The sequence below is a fragment of the Octopus sinensis genome, linkage group LG7 (genome assembly GCF_006345805.1).
Source record: "Octopus sinensis linkage group LG7, ASM634580v1, whole genome shotgun sequence".
NCBI lineage: Eukaryota > Metazoa > Mollusca > Cephalopoda > Octopoda > Octopodidae > Octopus > Octopus sinensis.
In genome coordinates this window covers 89,907,949-89,923,450 of record NC_043003.1, presented here as the reverse complement: position 1 = coordinate 89,923,450, position 15,502 = coordinate 89,907,949, and the positions used below count along the sequence as shown (strand labels likewise).

At 36.4% G+C, this 15,502-nt stretch overlaps 1 protein-coding gene across 1 annotated transcript in view; it reads right to left on the bottom strand.

The window, feature by feature from the left end:
* The window catches only part of LOC115213855 (disks large homolog 5), a 186,609-nt gene that overhangs the window by 90,020 nt on the left and 81,087 nt on the right, over nt 1–15,502 (bottom strand). Inside the window, exon 3 of the mRNA XM_029782794.2 lies at nt 1,863–3,293. Coding sequence (XP_029638654.1) covers nt 1,863–3,293 — 1,431 coding nt within the window. The remainder of the gene's footprint in view (nt 1–1,862; nt 3,294–15,502) is intronic.

Here is a 15,502-nt window from a genome sequence, read left to right as displayed (position 1 = left end):
AGCAGTTCTTGGAAATAAAGTGTGTAGAGTGTAGTTGTCTTGAAATGATTAGGCTTCAACTACATAGGGTCTCCTCAATTGTGATATCAAGGAAGTCCTAGAGAATGCAACAAGGTAGCTGCTCACTATCCTCAAAAAGGAGTTCCAGGAATGGTTCCATCGGTGGAAACAATGTTGAATAAAGTGAGTGGTTTCAGAAGTAGACTACTTCAGAGGAGATTAAATACCAAATTCATATATGCGTTGCAATTTTCTTTTTATAGCAACAGTACCAATACTTTTACACGAGACCTTGTATTTAATCAATGTAATCTCTTATGCTCTTAAGTTGGCTCACAGTTGCAAGAACACTAGTAGTTGATAGTATCAAGTTCAAAGGGTAGAATTTTGCAGGACAAATATTATTTAGGTTACATTAGTATTTCATTCTACGAGGAACAATAAAACTAAGTTTCACTTTTACACGAACCAATTAATTAAAAGGCTAGAATGACAGGTGTTGGTGTGCAAAACTAAATGGATATTTGCCATGGAAGTTGAACAGTTCATAATTATCAAGTTCAAAAAAACATTATCATTAAAAATTTGTTCAAAAGACACATTGTCAGAAGTGATCCACTACTTTAATAATGGTTAAGATGCTGATCAATGGATTTAATAGATTATATACAGTATACTCAAACTTTAGATACATAAAAATAGAAAATGAAAAACCTAGATATTATACAAACATAAAAAAAACATTAAAATAATGGGTAAAATCCTACATTTCTGAAATTTAAATAATTCCAACTGTTAATTTCTATTTGCGGATTTAGAAGCAATAAATAGACAAATTAACTGTAAGTATACTCTTTTACTCTTTTACTTGTTTCAGTCATTTGCCTGCAGCCATGCTGGAGCACCACCTTTAGTCGAGCAAATCGACCCCATTACTTATTCTTTGTAAGCCTAGTGCTTATTCTATCAATCTCTTATGCTGAACTGCTAAGTTACGGGGACGTAAACACACCACCATCAGTTGTCAAGCAATGTTGGGGGGGGGGGACAAACACAGACACACACATATAATATATATTTACGATGGGCTTCTTTCAGTTTCCATCTACCAAATTCCACTCCAAGGTGCCATGCAGTGGGAATGAACCTGGAACCATGTGGTTGGTAAGCAAGCTACTTACCACACAGCCACTCCTGCACCTGTATGAATCTCTAGTCATATGTCTATTTTTTCTTCCACATGCAATATATAAATCTTGCATTCTATTGATGCCATTTAGTATTTCATAATCATTTGAAATATAGGCGCAGGAGTGGCTGTGTGGTAAGTAGCTTGCTAACCAGCCACATGGTTCCGGGTTCAGTCCCACTGCGTGGCATCTTGGGCAAATGTCTTCTGCTATAGCCCCGGGCCGACCAATGCCTTGTGAGTGGATTTGGTAGACGGAAACTGAAAGAAGCCTGTCGTATATATGTATATATATATAAGTGTGTGTGTATATGTTTGTGTGTCTGTGTTTGTCCCCCTAGCATTGCTTGACAACCGATGCTGGTGTGTTTACGTCCCCATCACTTAGCGGTTCGGCAAGAGACCAATAGAATAAGTACTGGGCTTACAAAGAACAAGTCCCGGGGTCAATTTGCTCGACTAAAGGCGGTGCTCCAGAATGGCTGCAGTCAAATAACTGAAACAAGTAAAAGAGTAAAAGAGTATAGGTGTTAGCTATTGAAGTAGGGGGGGGGTTCTATAAACTATAGGCTATCTTCTGCTCGTATCAGTGATTCATTATGAAAAAGAAATAATTAATAGAAAGCAATCTATTTTGAATGATAACAATATTAGAACTGCATGCCAGACTTACCATTTAATTCATGCTGCAGCTTCTCAATTTGAGCTCGTAATCCATTTGCCTCACGTTCACCCTGTTCAATTTCTTCTGCTTTCTCCATTTGCATTCGTTCAAAACTTTCCCGAAACAACATGTTTTGTTCTTCCATCTGTTGGTGATTATAACTAAGATGGTCTTGAGAAAGTAAAGAATAGTTGGAAGGAAAGTCTTCTCGGTTGCTGTTGCCATCATGCTTTGTAATGACATCATTATACTTTTGGAAAAGATCTGCGTAATCTTTAAGGGCTTTATCACGCTCATTTAAAGCCACCACAGCCTGATTTTGCAGCTTTTTTACATCACTTTCAAGGTTTTTATTTTCTCCTTCAACAACTTCAATTCGTTTGGTCGCTTCTGTAACTTTGTCTTGCAGCTGCTCTATCTCTTTGTGTACCATATCACGTTCTGACATAATCAACGAATACTCCCGCAGTGCAGCATCTCGTTCACGAGATACATTTTCCAGATCTTTTTTTGTTTGCAGATGTATGACTATTGTCTGTTGAGAGTCTTTAATCTGTTTTTCACGTTGCAGATTTAAGACATCTAATGTATCTTTAAGTTCACTGATTTCATGTATGGAAGCATCCCAATTCCTGATTGCCGTGGTGCATTGTTGCTGCAAGCTGTTTCTTTCACTCACAGCATTGTCTCGCTCTAAACAAAGATCTTCATAGCTTTTTTGTGTATGCCCTATTTCTTCACGAATATTTTTCAGTTCACTAAGTGTTGTTGTGTGTTTAGTAACTAAATCTGTATAACGTTGATGAAGTATTTCATACTGTTTATATAATCCATCATAAGTATGAGAAGGATTATCACACATTTTCCCAGCCACCTCATTCATACCAACTTCTAGAGTTGGTTCCTGATGTTGCTTTCGCAATTCTAAGGCTTCTTGCTTTTCACTGACTTCTTGCTCAAGTCGTTTCATGCGTGCATTAAAATCCAAGTTCTGACTACTAAAATTATCGTTATTTTCAGCAGACTGCGGCACCAAATTTAAGAAACAGACATACTTCTTGCGATAGGTCTCTGAATCTTTTCCAGCTTCAGCCTGTTGTCTTTTTAATGAGAGCAACTCATTTTTAGCCCGTTCATATTGAGCTTTGAGTAAATCATAATCACCAACCCTTTCAGAAGGACAAACCTCCCCATTTAGACTTGACCTATAGTCCTTGTTGCTTTGAGGTTGACTAACCTTGGGCATGAAATGAAAGTCAGCAAGTTTTGGTTTAATTGCATGTGAATCACTGTTATTCCCATTGTGACCTGAGGGGACAGTAGTAGTATTTTTTTCAGAGCCACATGCTTGGTTGTGGTTTAACTGTGATTCGTATTCATAAGATGGAATGAACTTGGTGTATGTTTTGGAATTAGAAGAGGTTGTAGAAGTAGTGGTATCTGTGAATGCAAAAATAAATAATAAAGTGGGACACTTAAATTAGGAAAAATAAAAACATTTAAAGAGAAAAAATTTCAGATAAACCCTTATTGGATTCTCTGAAACCGTTGTTATAATTAATGAGTTAATAGCAAGTAAAACTGGCTGGTGAAGTGTGTGTGTGTGTGTGGGGGGGGGGTGTTTCCCTTGGGATAATGACTAAATCTGAAAAACACAAGCATGAGGCATAAATGAAGTAAAATTCCAGCAAGGACTTGAACCTGTATTGCAGACTTATCAAACGAATCACCACTACACCAATCGCTGTATGCTATGTAATATCATTCATAGATTATTTCAAGTGTACTACATTTGATTTGAATACAAAGTGCCTGATATGAATAGAAACTAATGTTCTTTCAAGTCTTCAACAATTCTAATTTGAATTCAGTGCTCAAAGGGCACAAGGTTTAAACCAGCTTGACTGAATAGAAGACACTGAAAAAATAAAAACAGCTGAAACCTATGACGCAGATATTAGGTAAGTATTTCAAGGTTAACATTAACAACGATGGCTTTCTGAAATATATTTTTAGTCTTTTTAGTTCAAATGTTTGAATTAAAAAAAAAAAAGTCAACTGGCTGTGAGTCAGTGAACTACGACAGAGTGAGGAATGATTAAGTCAACTACATGGGATGTCATGTCTCAGAAGTTTCATTTAAATACACAATGCTAATGCATGATGTCATAGATGTGTTTGCTATGAGTAGATAATATTTCTCAAAGCAGTTACAAATGTAAAAAGGATAGCAGAGCTATGAACAACAACAATTTAAATATTAATAATTTGAATAAGCACAAGGTCAATTTTTGAAAGAAGGTATGTCAAGTCAACTGAATCAATTTCAGTTTGTTACAAGTATTTTTTTTAATAACATTTAGAAGGGAGGAGATATTTTACAAAGTTATATACATAAAAGATTAGCAGAGCTACAAACATCATTATCAATATTTAACATCTACTTTCCCATGCTTATATGGGTCTGATGGAATTTGTTGAGGTAGATTTTCTACAACTGGATGCCTTTCTCCATATATATTTCTCCATGACCAGACATAGTTTCATGGAAGACTGGAAATGAATAACAGTATTCTACTGGTATTTCTTTTAACAACATCTATAAGGGTTGATGCTCATAAAGACATCCTAACAGAAAAGAAAAACATTGAGCAAAACACACTAAAAGTCTGGTCACCTACTGTTTGTACTGAATCACCTTCCCTCATTATTTTGCTACTAATAATGACTTCTACCACCAGAAAAACTCCTATTCAACAATGAAAAGACATCTACCTTTTAAGGAATGGGTGTGTCTCTTGAAAACACATTAATTGCAGCCTATTTAGAAGAGACTAATCTGAAATATCCATTCAGTGAATTCATTTTCTGACAATGCTTAATTAATGCTTAGGTCATTAGAAAGCTAAAACCAAATTCCACCATAACTGAAGATGCAGGTTTTGTTAAGATTGTTTTACAATATGTAATGTATGTACCTCTACATGGAACCTCATTTTTAGGTCTAGCTTCATCTCTGTATGCTCTAAAAACAATAGGAAAAGGTAGTTTGTATTAAGGGTGGGTTCCAGTTGTAAAAAAAAACTCCATATGAAACTTAACTCTTTTCATACAGACCCACTTGATATTATCAGTATTAATCTTTTTGATACCAATCTGCCTGAGACTGCCTGCTTTTCTTTAAACAGGAAGTTTAGATACAAGTTTCCTGTTTAAAGTGATCTAAATTTAAACTTTCCATTAAAATTTCATATTAATCTATGTTATAAACATCATTTAAATAATGGCAAATTATTTTAAGAGAGTCTTCATTATTTTCAGTATTAACTGAAAGGCAATGTATTTTAACAGAAATATGGTAACAAAAGGGTTAAATTGGTCAGATTTTACTTTTACATTTTTACTATATTTTACTGAAATACACTGCCTTTCTTTTGATTAATTTTGAAGGTCATGACAAACTCAGTAAAATTACTCTTATTATTAAGCTGGAATTTGAAACATAAATTGAAATTTTGATGGAAGGTTTTAATTTAAATCACTTAAAAACTTTCTATCATAGTTCCAGGGAAGTCTCAAGCAGATTGCAAAAGGGTTAAAATAAAATTTCATTCAAATTCTCATCGCATCATGAATGATATTCTGGTATTTCTGTTGGGGAACACCAACATAAAATACAAATACAATGTTACAGAGATTTTATCGAACTCTTCCAAAATTTTGATTAAAGATTGAGGGCAGTTTTGGAAGAGGGAGATCCAAGAAGACATGGGATGAAGTACTGAAGGCTGATCTCAAAATGTTGAACCTTACGAAGGAGGTGACAGAGGACTGAGATACGTGATGCATTGCTGGATAAGGCCCACCCACCACAACAGAACCGAGATCCTAAAACCAAGATGCCACGTAAAAGTAGTGATGATAGTGCCACATAAAAAGCACCTGTGGAGTTGGTGTTAGGAAGGGCATCCAGCTATAGAAACCAAGCCAAAACAGACTATGGAACCCAGTATGGCCTCGCCGGTTCCTGTCAAGCCGTTCAACCTAAGCTAATATGGAGAATGGGCATTAAATGATGATGATGATGATGATGATAGTCTACTCATTAGAAATATAGCCATAAAAGGGTTCTAAACTAAACTTTGCATTAATGATAAAGTAAATTATCATACTTATTTCAGTTGACCATAAACTAAGTACCACATCTATATTAACCCTTTTGATATCAACCTGCCTGCAACCACACATGGTCCTATGAAACAAACTTCCTGTTTCAAAGTGAACCAAGTTAAAATCTTCCGTCAAAATTTCAAACACAAAATTAATAAGGACAAAGTTATTTTATTAAATTCATTATTATTTTTAAAATTAATTGAAACAAAGACAGTGTATTTCAACAGAAATATAGTAGTGAAAGGATTAAGATGAAATAGACAGCCTCATGAAAAACAGCTAATTCAGCAATATCATTATCACCATTATTTAATGTCTAACATTCATGCATGCATGGGTAGGACGGTTGACAGGAGCTGGCCAGGTAGAAAATCTACCCAAGGCTACTGTGTCTATTTTGGCAGGGATTTTACAGCTGGATGCCTTTCCTAACATCAACCACTCTGGAGAGTGGACTCAGTGCTTTTTACATGACACTAGCACAGGTGAAGTTACTTTTGGCAAAATTTTTACAGTTGGAATCCCTTCCAGATACCCAACCATGTTACAGTGTGGACTGGATGCTTTTAACATGGCACCAGCACTGGCATGTAACCAAGTAACCCACAAGACAAGAAATTATGAGAGGGGCAAGGAATAAGTTAGAGAATGAAAGTTAAAGTGTGACAGAGAGACAGAAGCAGGTGTCTTGCCACAACAGCGGAGATATTAGAGAAGGTGATCCCATATCAAATGATGAAAGGTTAGAGTGTAACAGAGAAATAGAAAGGCAGAAATAGGTGTCTTGCTATAGAGAGGTACGTGGTTACCCAGTGAGAGAGAGAGAGAGAGAGAGAGTGAGAGAGAGGTATAGAAAGAGATTAATACTTGCTTACCTAGTCAGAGGAAAAACAAGAAGAGAGAGAGAGAGTGACCAAAGAGAGAGAAAGTAGGAAACAACAAATATGTGAGAGCAGAAGAGAGATGGTGTAGTGCTTGGATATACTCACAAGTAACAAGAATATGAATGAAGAACCTGGTTAGAAAAATAGGAAGTGGGTGTGGATGGTGGGAAGAGTGGGGAGCAGTGACACAGTGAGCAGAGAAGTGAGGGTAAGAAAGAGGATTAGAAAACAATCATAATGTATGAGGAAGAAATGTGAGGAAGGGAAAAATGCAATTAGAAGAGGAGTTGTAGTTTGATTTCTTAGGGTAGAGTAGGTGAAAAGTGTGTTGCGACATGTGGGTGAGATACAACTCTTCTAGCACTCAGTTTCATGGACAGGTCTTCTCTAGAACCTGATATTACCAAACATCTTGGTCTATTGTCATTTCCTCCATGAGTCCCAACATCCTAAGATCAGTCCTCACTACTTCATCCTCTGTCTTCCTGGGTCTCCCTCTTCCACAGGTACCATCCACTTTCAGTGACAGGCACTTCTGTATACAGCTGTCTTCACTCATATACATCACATGTCCAAACCAACGCAGTCTTCTCTTCTGCAGACCACATTTAATCCCTCTTAAGCCTAACTTTTCTCTCAACACAGTTGTGCTTTGTTGGTCATGCACACTGATGTGGAAAATTCAATGGAGCATACTAGTCATTCCTCTCCAGCTTACGCATGTTTTCCACAGTCAGAACCCATGTCTCACTACCATGTAATATAGCTGTTCTCACACAAGCATCATACAACCTACCTTTCACTTTGAGAGAGAGTTCTTTTGCTGCCAACAGAGGTAGTAGTTCTCTGAACTTCCTCTACCCTGTTCTTATTCTAGAAACAATGTTTTCAGAGCATCCATCACCATTGCTAATTTGGTCACCTAAATAGCAGAAACTATCGACTACCTCAAGAGAGCCTCCTGAGCATTTGAGAGAGTTTAAGTCTCTCGTGCTCTTAGTACTTACTGTTCCTGCACATCTGCCACACACAAAAGCAACCTTATTTGATAATCTTCCCATGATTCCACTGCATCTCTTATGTGTCCATAGGTTATACTTGGTGCAGTGAATTGAATTACATCCCACTACTTTCCTACATATTGAACAGGGCCAGCCAGAATGAGAGTCTTATCTCCTTTATTGCTAACAACAACTTTAGTCTTAGCTAAATTAACTTTAAGGCCCTTTGATTCCAGGTTTTGCTTCCAAACCCAGAACTTCTCCAATTCTGCTTCAGATTTTGCAATAAAAGCAAGATCATCCATATATAATAGTTTCCATGGGCATCCAGTTTTGAATTCATCTGTTATGGCCTTGAGAACTATGAGAGATAAGAGTGGACTAAGAACTGATCCCTGGTGTACTCCAACTTTTACGCTAAATTTGTCACTGTATTCAAGGTCAACTCTCAGTTTACTGAGAGCATCGCTGTACATGGCATGAACCGCTATAACAAGCCATTCCTCTACTCCTAGCTTCCTTAGAGACTACCAAATAAGAGAGCAGAGAACCCTGTTGAAAGCTTTCTCCAGGTCAATGAAGGCTAAATAACAATGGCTTACTTTTGGCCAAATACTTTTCTTGCAACTGTCTCTCTATAAAGCCAAACTGCATCTCATCTAGTTTAATTCTATCCCTAATTAGTTGAGGCATAACTCTCTGTAATTTCCATGACCTGATTGAGCATTTTGATACCTCTGTAATTGTTTCTGCCTAAGGCATCACCTTACAGCTGACCATAAGACTCTGCTGCACCAGTCTTTGGGGATGACGCCTTCCTGAATAACTCAAGCAATTCAAGTAAACACTAAGAACATAAGATGCTGACCTGGGGTTAAACAACAGTCAACACACTGAAGAAACATTATTTGGAAATGTGAAAAATTTTATAGATTGTAGGGTGTTTAACCCTTTAACATTCAGGTTACTTTTCAAATGTAATATTTTTTCCTATAACTTTGAATTAATCATGTATTATCTAGTGGCTTTGAAGTTTCAATGATGTGATATATTTTTGGAATGACATTGTAGGGTAGACGTGAGAAGTCAGATCTAGTCAGTTTGAACATAAAACAGAATATATGGGTTGAATGCGGCCAGTTTAAATGCTAAAGGGTTAAACTAGAATATTTACTGATAAATTGGTCATATGCACAAGATTTTTTCAAACAGAATAAAGTTTGTAGTTTCAAAAATAGCAGATGAAATACACATTGCTCAAAACAATGAAAAATGTTAATGATATATTCTAGATTCTATAACCAGTAGCACTTTTACATCTATTGCTCCAAGCTTGAAACGGTTGGATGGATTTACAGTAAATACAGCAACTAGCTCCATATTTCAAGATTACAATACTGATTTCTGCGCAATTCTATGTTCTCAGATGTATCATCACTATTTCTTCTAAGATTTTGTTTGTTCCGTGTCATAAGGTTGCATTCATAAAGTTTTTGTTTTTTTTAAACAATCACTGACTGATTGATTTTAAGGTGATACAAAAGTTAGCTACGACTATCTAGTTTTACTAACTGAAAAAATAAGAACCATTCCCATTTTAAAGTGGGTTAGTTTGAGCTGGCACAATTATAAGAGCATAGAAATAAATGATTTGTAATATTTCTTCCAACTATGGCAACATGCTAGCAGAATTGTAAGCAGATCAGGTCAAATGCCTAGCAGCATTTCATCTGTCTTTACATTCTGAGTTCATATTATGCTGAGGTCGACTTTGCCTTTCACTCTTTCAGGGTCAATAAATTAAATGCTAGTTGAGCACTGGGGATGATGTAATTACACCCCCCCCCACCCCAAATTGCTGCATTGTGCCAAAATTTGAAACCAATATTTCTTCTGACTCTTTACATTCTGAATTCAAATCCTAGTGCAGTCAACTTTAACTTTCACTTCCTGGATTTCTATAAAATAAAGTATCAATCAAATACTGGAGTTGATTTAACTGATTTAACTTTTTCCACTCAAAATTGCTAGTTTTTCCTGGTCTTGTACTGAAATCAGAAACAATATTAAAAATATAATGTGCTTAAAAAAGAAAAAAAAGAAGAAGAGTCTTATGACTTTCAGAAACTCTTCATGTCCAGAAAAACCAAAGCATGGAAGAAACTATATGGAGCAGTTGTTAGCTATCAGGACACTATCCTTAAAAAATTCCATGCTTCTCAAAACTTGCCAATTCTGTTCCAGATGTGCCAATACCCCTTTTCTTCTTTATGGCTCTTTTACTGTTCACTTTTCCATCGTGTTTTATTCAGTGTACTATGCATGCCCTTTTGAAGACTTTTTAATAGAATGTATCAACTTCATTTTTTAAAGCCTGGTACTTATTCTATTGGTACCTTTTGCCAAATCACTAAGTTACTGGGATGTAAGCACATCAGCACTAGTTGGGTGGTGGGGAGGGGGGCAAACACACACACACACAACAGGCTTTTTTCAGTTTCCATCTCAAATCTACTTCACGAGGCTTTGGTCAACTTGGGGCTATAGTAGAAGACACTTGGCCAAGTTACCACGCAGTGGAACTGGACCTGGAACCAAGTGGTTGGGAAACAAGCATCTTATCACACAGCCATACTGGCACCTAGAAGAACTTGAGTGGATAAGGTATTGACTGTGTTGTAGTTTGATTCAATGGAAATTTTTCAATAAGATTTGGACAGAGTTGAAATTCAACAGCTTAAAAATTAAGCTGAAGTTTCTTTCCATTTTTAATTTGAGAATGATAATTAGAGTAGCAGGAATTGTATTTATTGAGTTCAGTGATAAGCTGCTATGATGACAAACAACATCCAAAATGCTACATGTATTTATTATTACTATCATTACCATTCTAAAATAGGTAATTAAAGTAAATTATAAATCAGATTCTAATTGCATAGCGAACTATTTGTATGACTTTATGTTGAAAATCATTAATGTCCTTGGATTGTATTCATTTACCATGTTTAACTCTCTAGCAATCAAATTACTGTCAAACGTAAAACTTATTTATTCACATTGTTTTGAATTAACCATGTATCATCTTATGGTTTCAAGGTTTATATTTAGAATGATATTGAAGGTTATGTATGAGGGGCCAACTCTGGCCATTTTAAACATAAAACAGGTAGAATATTTGGGTTGGATATGGCTTGTTTAAATGCTAAAACTTCTGGTAGGAGTGAATAGCTGGATGTGTCCAGCTTGAATATAAAATGGGTAGAATACTTGGGTGGGATAGAGCTAGTTTAAATGTTGAAGAGTTAAGATAGCATGTATTCATATTTTCTAAACCTTTCAAAAGTATAAGTACATTCGCAAAATATATCTATAGATTTTGAAGTTAACACAATGCTGAGACAGATGAAAACATCTTGGCTGTATATGATATATTTGTGGATAGTGAAAGAGAGACCAACTTGACTAATTTCAGTCCCATGCTGGGGTTTTATCAACAAAAGACTTTCACTATTCATGGAGATATCATCATCAACACTTTAACACCCACTTTTCCATGCCTGCATGGGTTAGACTGAGTTTATTGAAAAAGATTTTCTACAGCTGGATGCCCTTTCCGTCACCAACCCTCACCTGTTTCGAAACAAGGCCAACTATTCTTGCAGAATATTGAAAATGAGTGAAACTACTTGTATGACAATCATTTTACAACTATCATGTGATCCAAAGAGACCCAAACAAACATACATATATAATGGTCTTCTTTCAGTTTCCATCTACCAAATTCACTCACAAGGTTTTGGCTGACCCAGGGCTATAGTAGCAGACACTTGTTCAAGGTGTCATACAATGGGACTGAACCTGAAACCATGTGGTTGGGACGCAAAACTTCTTATTCCACAGCTGTGCCTGTACCTACTGTTTATAAGACTACCATAACCAAGGGTTTAAATAAACTGACCAATTGGCATATATAATGTATCTATGATGTAATTCAATAGATCATAAATTAGTGACACATTAATAGTATATATATATAAGGGTAAAGACCCCCTTCGGTCATGAATGACCATGGGATTGCACCTAGAAAGTTACCCTCCTAGACACAAGTCCGGGCAAGGTTGTTTATGGAAGGCCAGCAGTCGCCCATGCATACCAGCCTCCCCTCTCCACGCCACCAGTGTTATCCAAGGGAAAGACAAAGGTCGATACAGCTTGGAACCAGTGACGTCGCAACTCATTTCTACAGCTGAGTGAACTGGAGCAACGTGAAATAAAGTGTTTTGCTCAAGAACACAACACGCAGCCCGGTCCGGGATTCGAGCTCACAACCTCACGATCGTAAGCTCGACGCTCTAACCACTGAGCCATGCGCCTTATATATATATATATATATATAAATATATATATATATATATATATATATATATATATATATATATATATATAAATATATATATATATATATATATATATATATATATATAGAGAGAGAGAGAGAGAGAGAGACATAAGTGTGGTTGTGCGGTCGAAAAGTATGTTTTACACCTAGCTTGGGATTCGGTCACATTACATGGCACATGGAGAAACTGTCTTTTTCTAGAGCTCTAAGCCAATTTAAAAAGTCTTCAAAAGGGCATGCATAGTACACTGAATAAAACACGATGGAAAAGTGAACAGTAAAAGAGCCATAAAGAAGAAAAGGGGTATTGGCACATCTGGAACAGAATTGGCAAGTTTTGAGAAGCATGGAACTTTCTATGTGTATTTGGTAGAAGGAAACTGTGTGGAAGTTTCTTGTGTGTGTGTGTGTGTGTGTGTGTGTGTGTGTGTGTGTGTGCACGCGCATGCGTGTGCATGCACACATAACTTTGTCTTTCATCACTTGATACACTTGGCATTGATTTTTTTTTATTCCTATCACTTAGTGGTTCAGTAGGAAGAGACCAATAGAACAAGTACCAGACTTAAAATAAGTACTGCAGCTGATTTGAATGACTAAGCCCTTCAAGGAGATAGCCCAGCAGGGCAACAGTCCAATGGCTAAAACACAAATACATACATACATATATGAAGAACTGCGCAAGATACCACTGAGTAAACATCTAGATACATGTGGAGAAGAAAAATTTAAGATCTGTCCCTTTGTCCAAAGAATGACACCTCCTTCAGGAGGAATATGGAAAAATATTTCATAACTAAGTTCTCCCCCGAATTGAATGGCTGAAAATATCTCTATAATAAGCTGTACCAAATGAAGGACCAAATTTGTTAAGTAAACTGTATTAAACACACACACACAGAGTTCTACACATATGTTTTGATTTTTGAAAATACAATATTGAACAAAGGATATTCTAATATTTGAATGAAACCATTTCACTTTTATTTGTGGAACCAGTTACTCCTGTATGATAAAACTTAATATTTATTTAACTGTCAATCAGTGAGATATTAGACTAAATCAATTGAAGATCAGACAACAGACTCAGTAGTTGTCAGTTTGTATTCTGTCATCTGTAACTTCAATACAAGAAAGTCTCGTTTTCAAGTATGGACCTTATGAAATTTTGCTCATCATACATTGAAGGACAAATCTTTCAATTTACAATTTAACATAGTGTAGCATTTAGTGTATATATATATAGTGGTATAAATATCAACACAATTATTTCTTCTTCCTTTTTTTTCTTCTTTTCCTTTCTTCCCTTCTCCAAACTCACAGACACCCCCCCCACACACACACACCTCCACAAAACAATAATAAAAAGAATTCTTCTTCTCTAAAACCCAAAAACCATTTGACCATCCCTCATTAAACACACACACACATATACACTCTCTCACAATGATAAAAAGGAAATATAATTTATGGTCTACCTTCTTATGTCCCTCCCCGCCACTACACACTCAATAACACTATGAAATGGTCAAAACTTAAATTCTTTTCCCCCAAGATCTTAGATCCCCCTTGGAGTAAACATCCTGTCCAGCAGAACAAAATTTTTTTCTTCTTCTTCCCCTCTTTTTCTTTAACACTTCTTCCAAATACAAAAACACACACACACGCACACACTCTCTCTCTCTCACTTTCTCCTCATCCATCACCCTCTTGTACTGTCTTATATCCCTCCCCACCACTACACACTCAATAACATTATAAAATAGTCAAAACTTTTTACACAGGAACTTAGTTTGATTTGAAAACCCCACTAGAATGGGAGAAAGCGCTAATACATGATCTAAGTTATATGATGTATAAAAACATGTAATATACAAATAAATATCTGTAAATATAAAACCATCCGAATTCCTGAGTACCTCATTTCTTTTAATACATGCATATATATATATATATACACACACACACACATATATATATACTTTTCCATGCTTTATGGGTCAGACAGAATTTGTCGAGGCAGATTCTCTATGGCTGGATGCCCCTCCTGTCACCAACCCTCACCTGTTTCCAAGCAAAGAAATATTTTCCCATAAACAAGTTTTTCACAGAAGACTGGATATGTCTAGCTATGGGAAAATATTGCCTTGCAGGTGAACATTTGTATCAAGCATCATATGTATCATTATTTTCTTTTACATGTTGAAGCTTTGCTTTGAAAGGTGAAAGGTTTAGACATTCATATAAAGCCAAGTACTTACTTATGGGTCTGGTACTTATTAATATCATTTATTTAATCAAAATACTGTCGATCATAGCAAAGAAGAACAGCTTTTGAGCAGCATCAATGTAAAGACAGACAAGGAAAACACATATGTACAGTTTATGTCAATCAAATTTTACTCCTAAATGATTTGTCACACACACACACACTGATTCTTCCTGAGAATTGTTAAGAGTACATTGAAAGGTAGGTCTGGTGAGATTGTTGAGATGCTTGAATGGAGATGAGTAGATTCGTACTACATCCAAGAAGTAAGGTGGAGAGGAAGTTCTGCTAGGTTTCTCACAGGCAAAGAACATAGGTATAAGACTTCCTGGGTAGGGAACACTGTTGGGGTTGGGGGTGTGGGTATACTTCTTGTGTGGAGAAATGGGTTGATAAGGTAATCGAGGTAATCAGAGCCTGTGATAGAATACTAAAGCTTAGATTAGTGCTGCAACATGGATTAGCAACTATTATCTCAGTTTATGCCTCTCAGCCAGGGCGACCCTGATGAACAGAGAAACTAATTTTATGACACCCTCTTGCAGACTACATCATCGATGAATGACAGGGACCTTCTCTTTGTGGCTGGTGACTCCAATGGGCATGTTGGACAACAACATCCAAGGAGCTTCCATGGTATACATAGAGGCAACGGATTTGGTTCCTGCAACGAGGAAGGAATCAGGCTGCTGGAGTTCTCTGATGCAAGTGATCTTATGATCTGTAATATTAACTTCAGGAAACCTGCCAGTCACCTGTTCATTTACCAGTCTGGTGGGTACACTAGTCAGATTGATTATATTCTCACCAAGAAAAATGGAAGATGGCTACTTATAAATGCCAAAACCTTCCTGGGTGAAGAATACAGCCCATAATATGGGTTAGTAGTTAGTGACTTCAGGATCAGGGCTAAAGCCCAACTG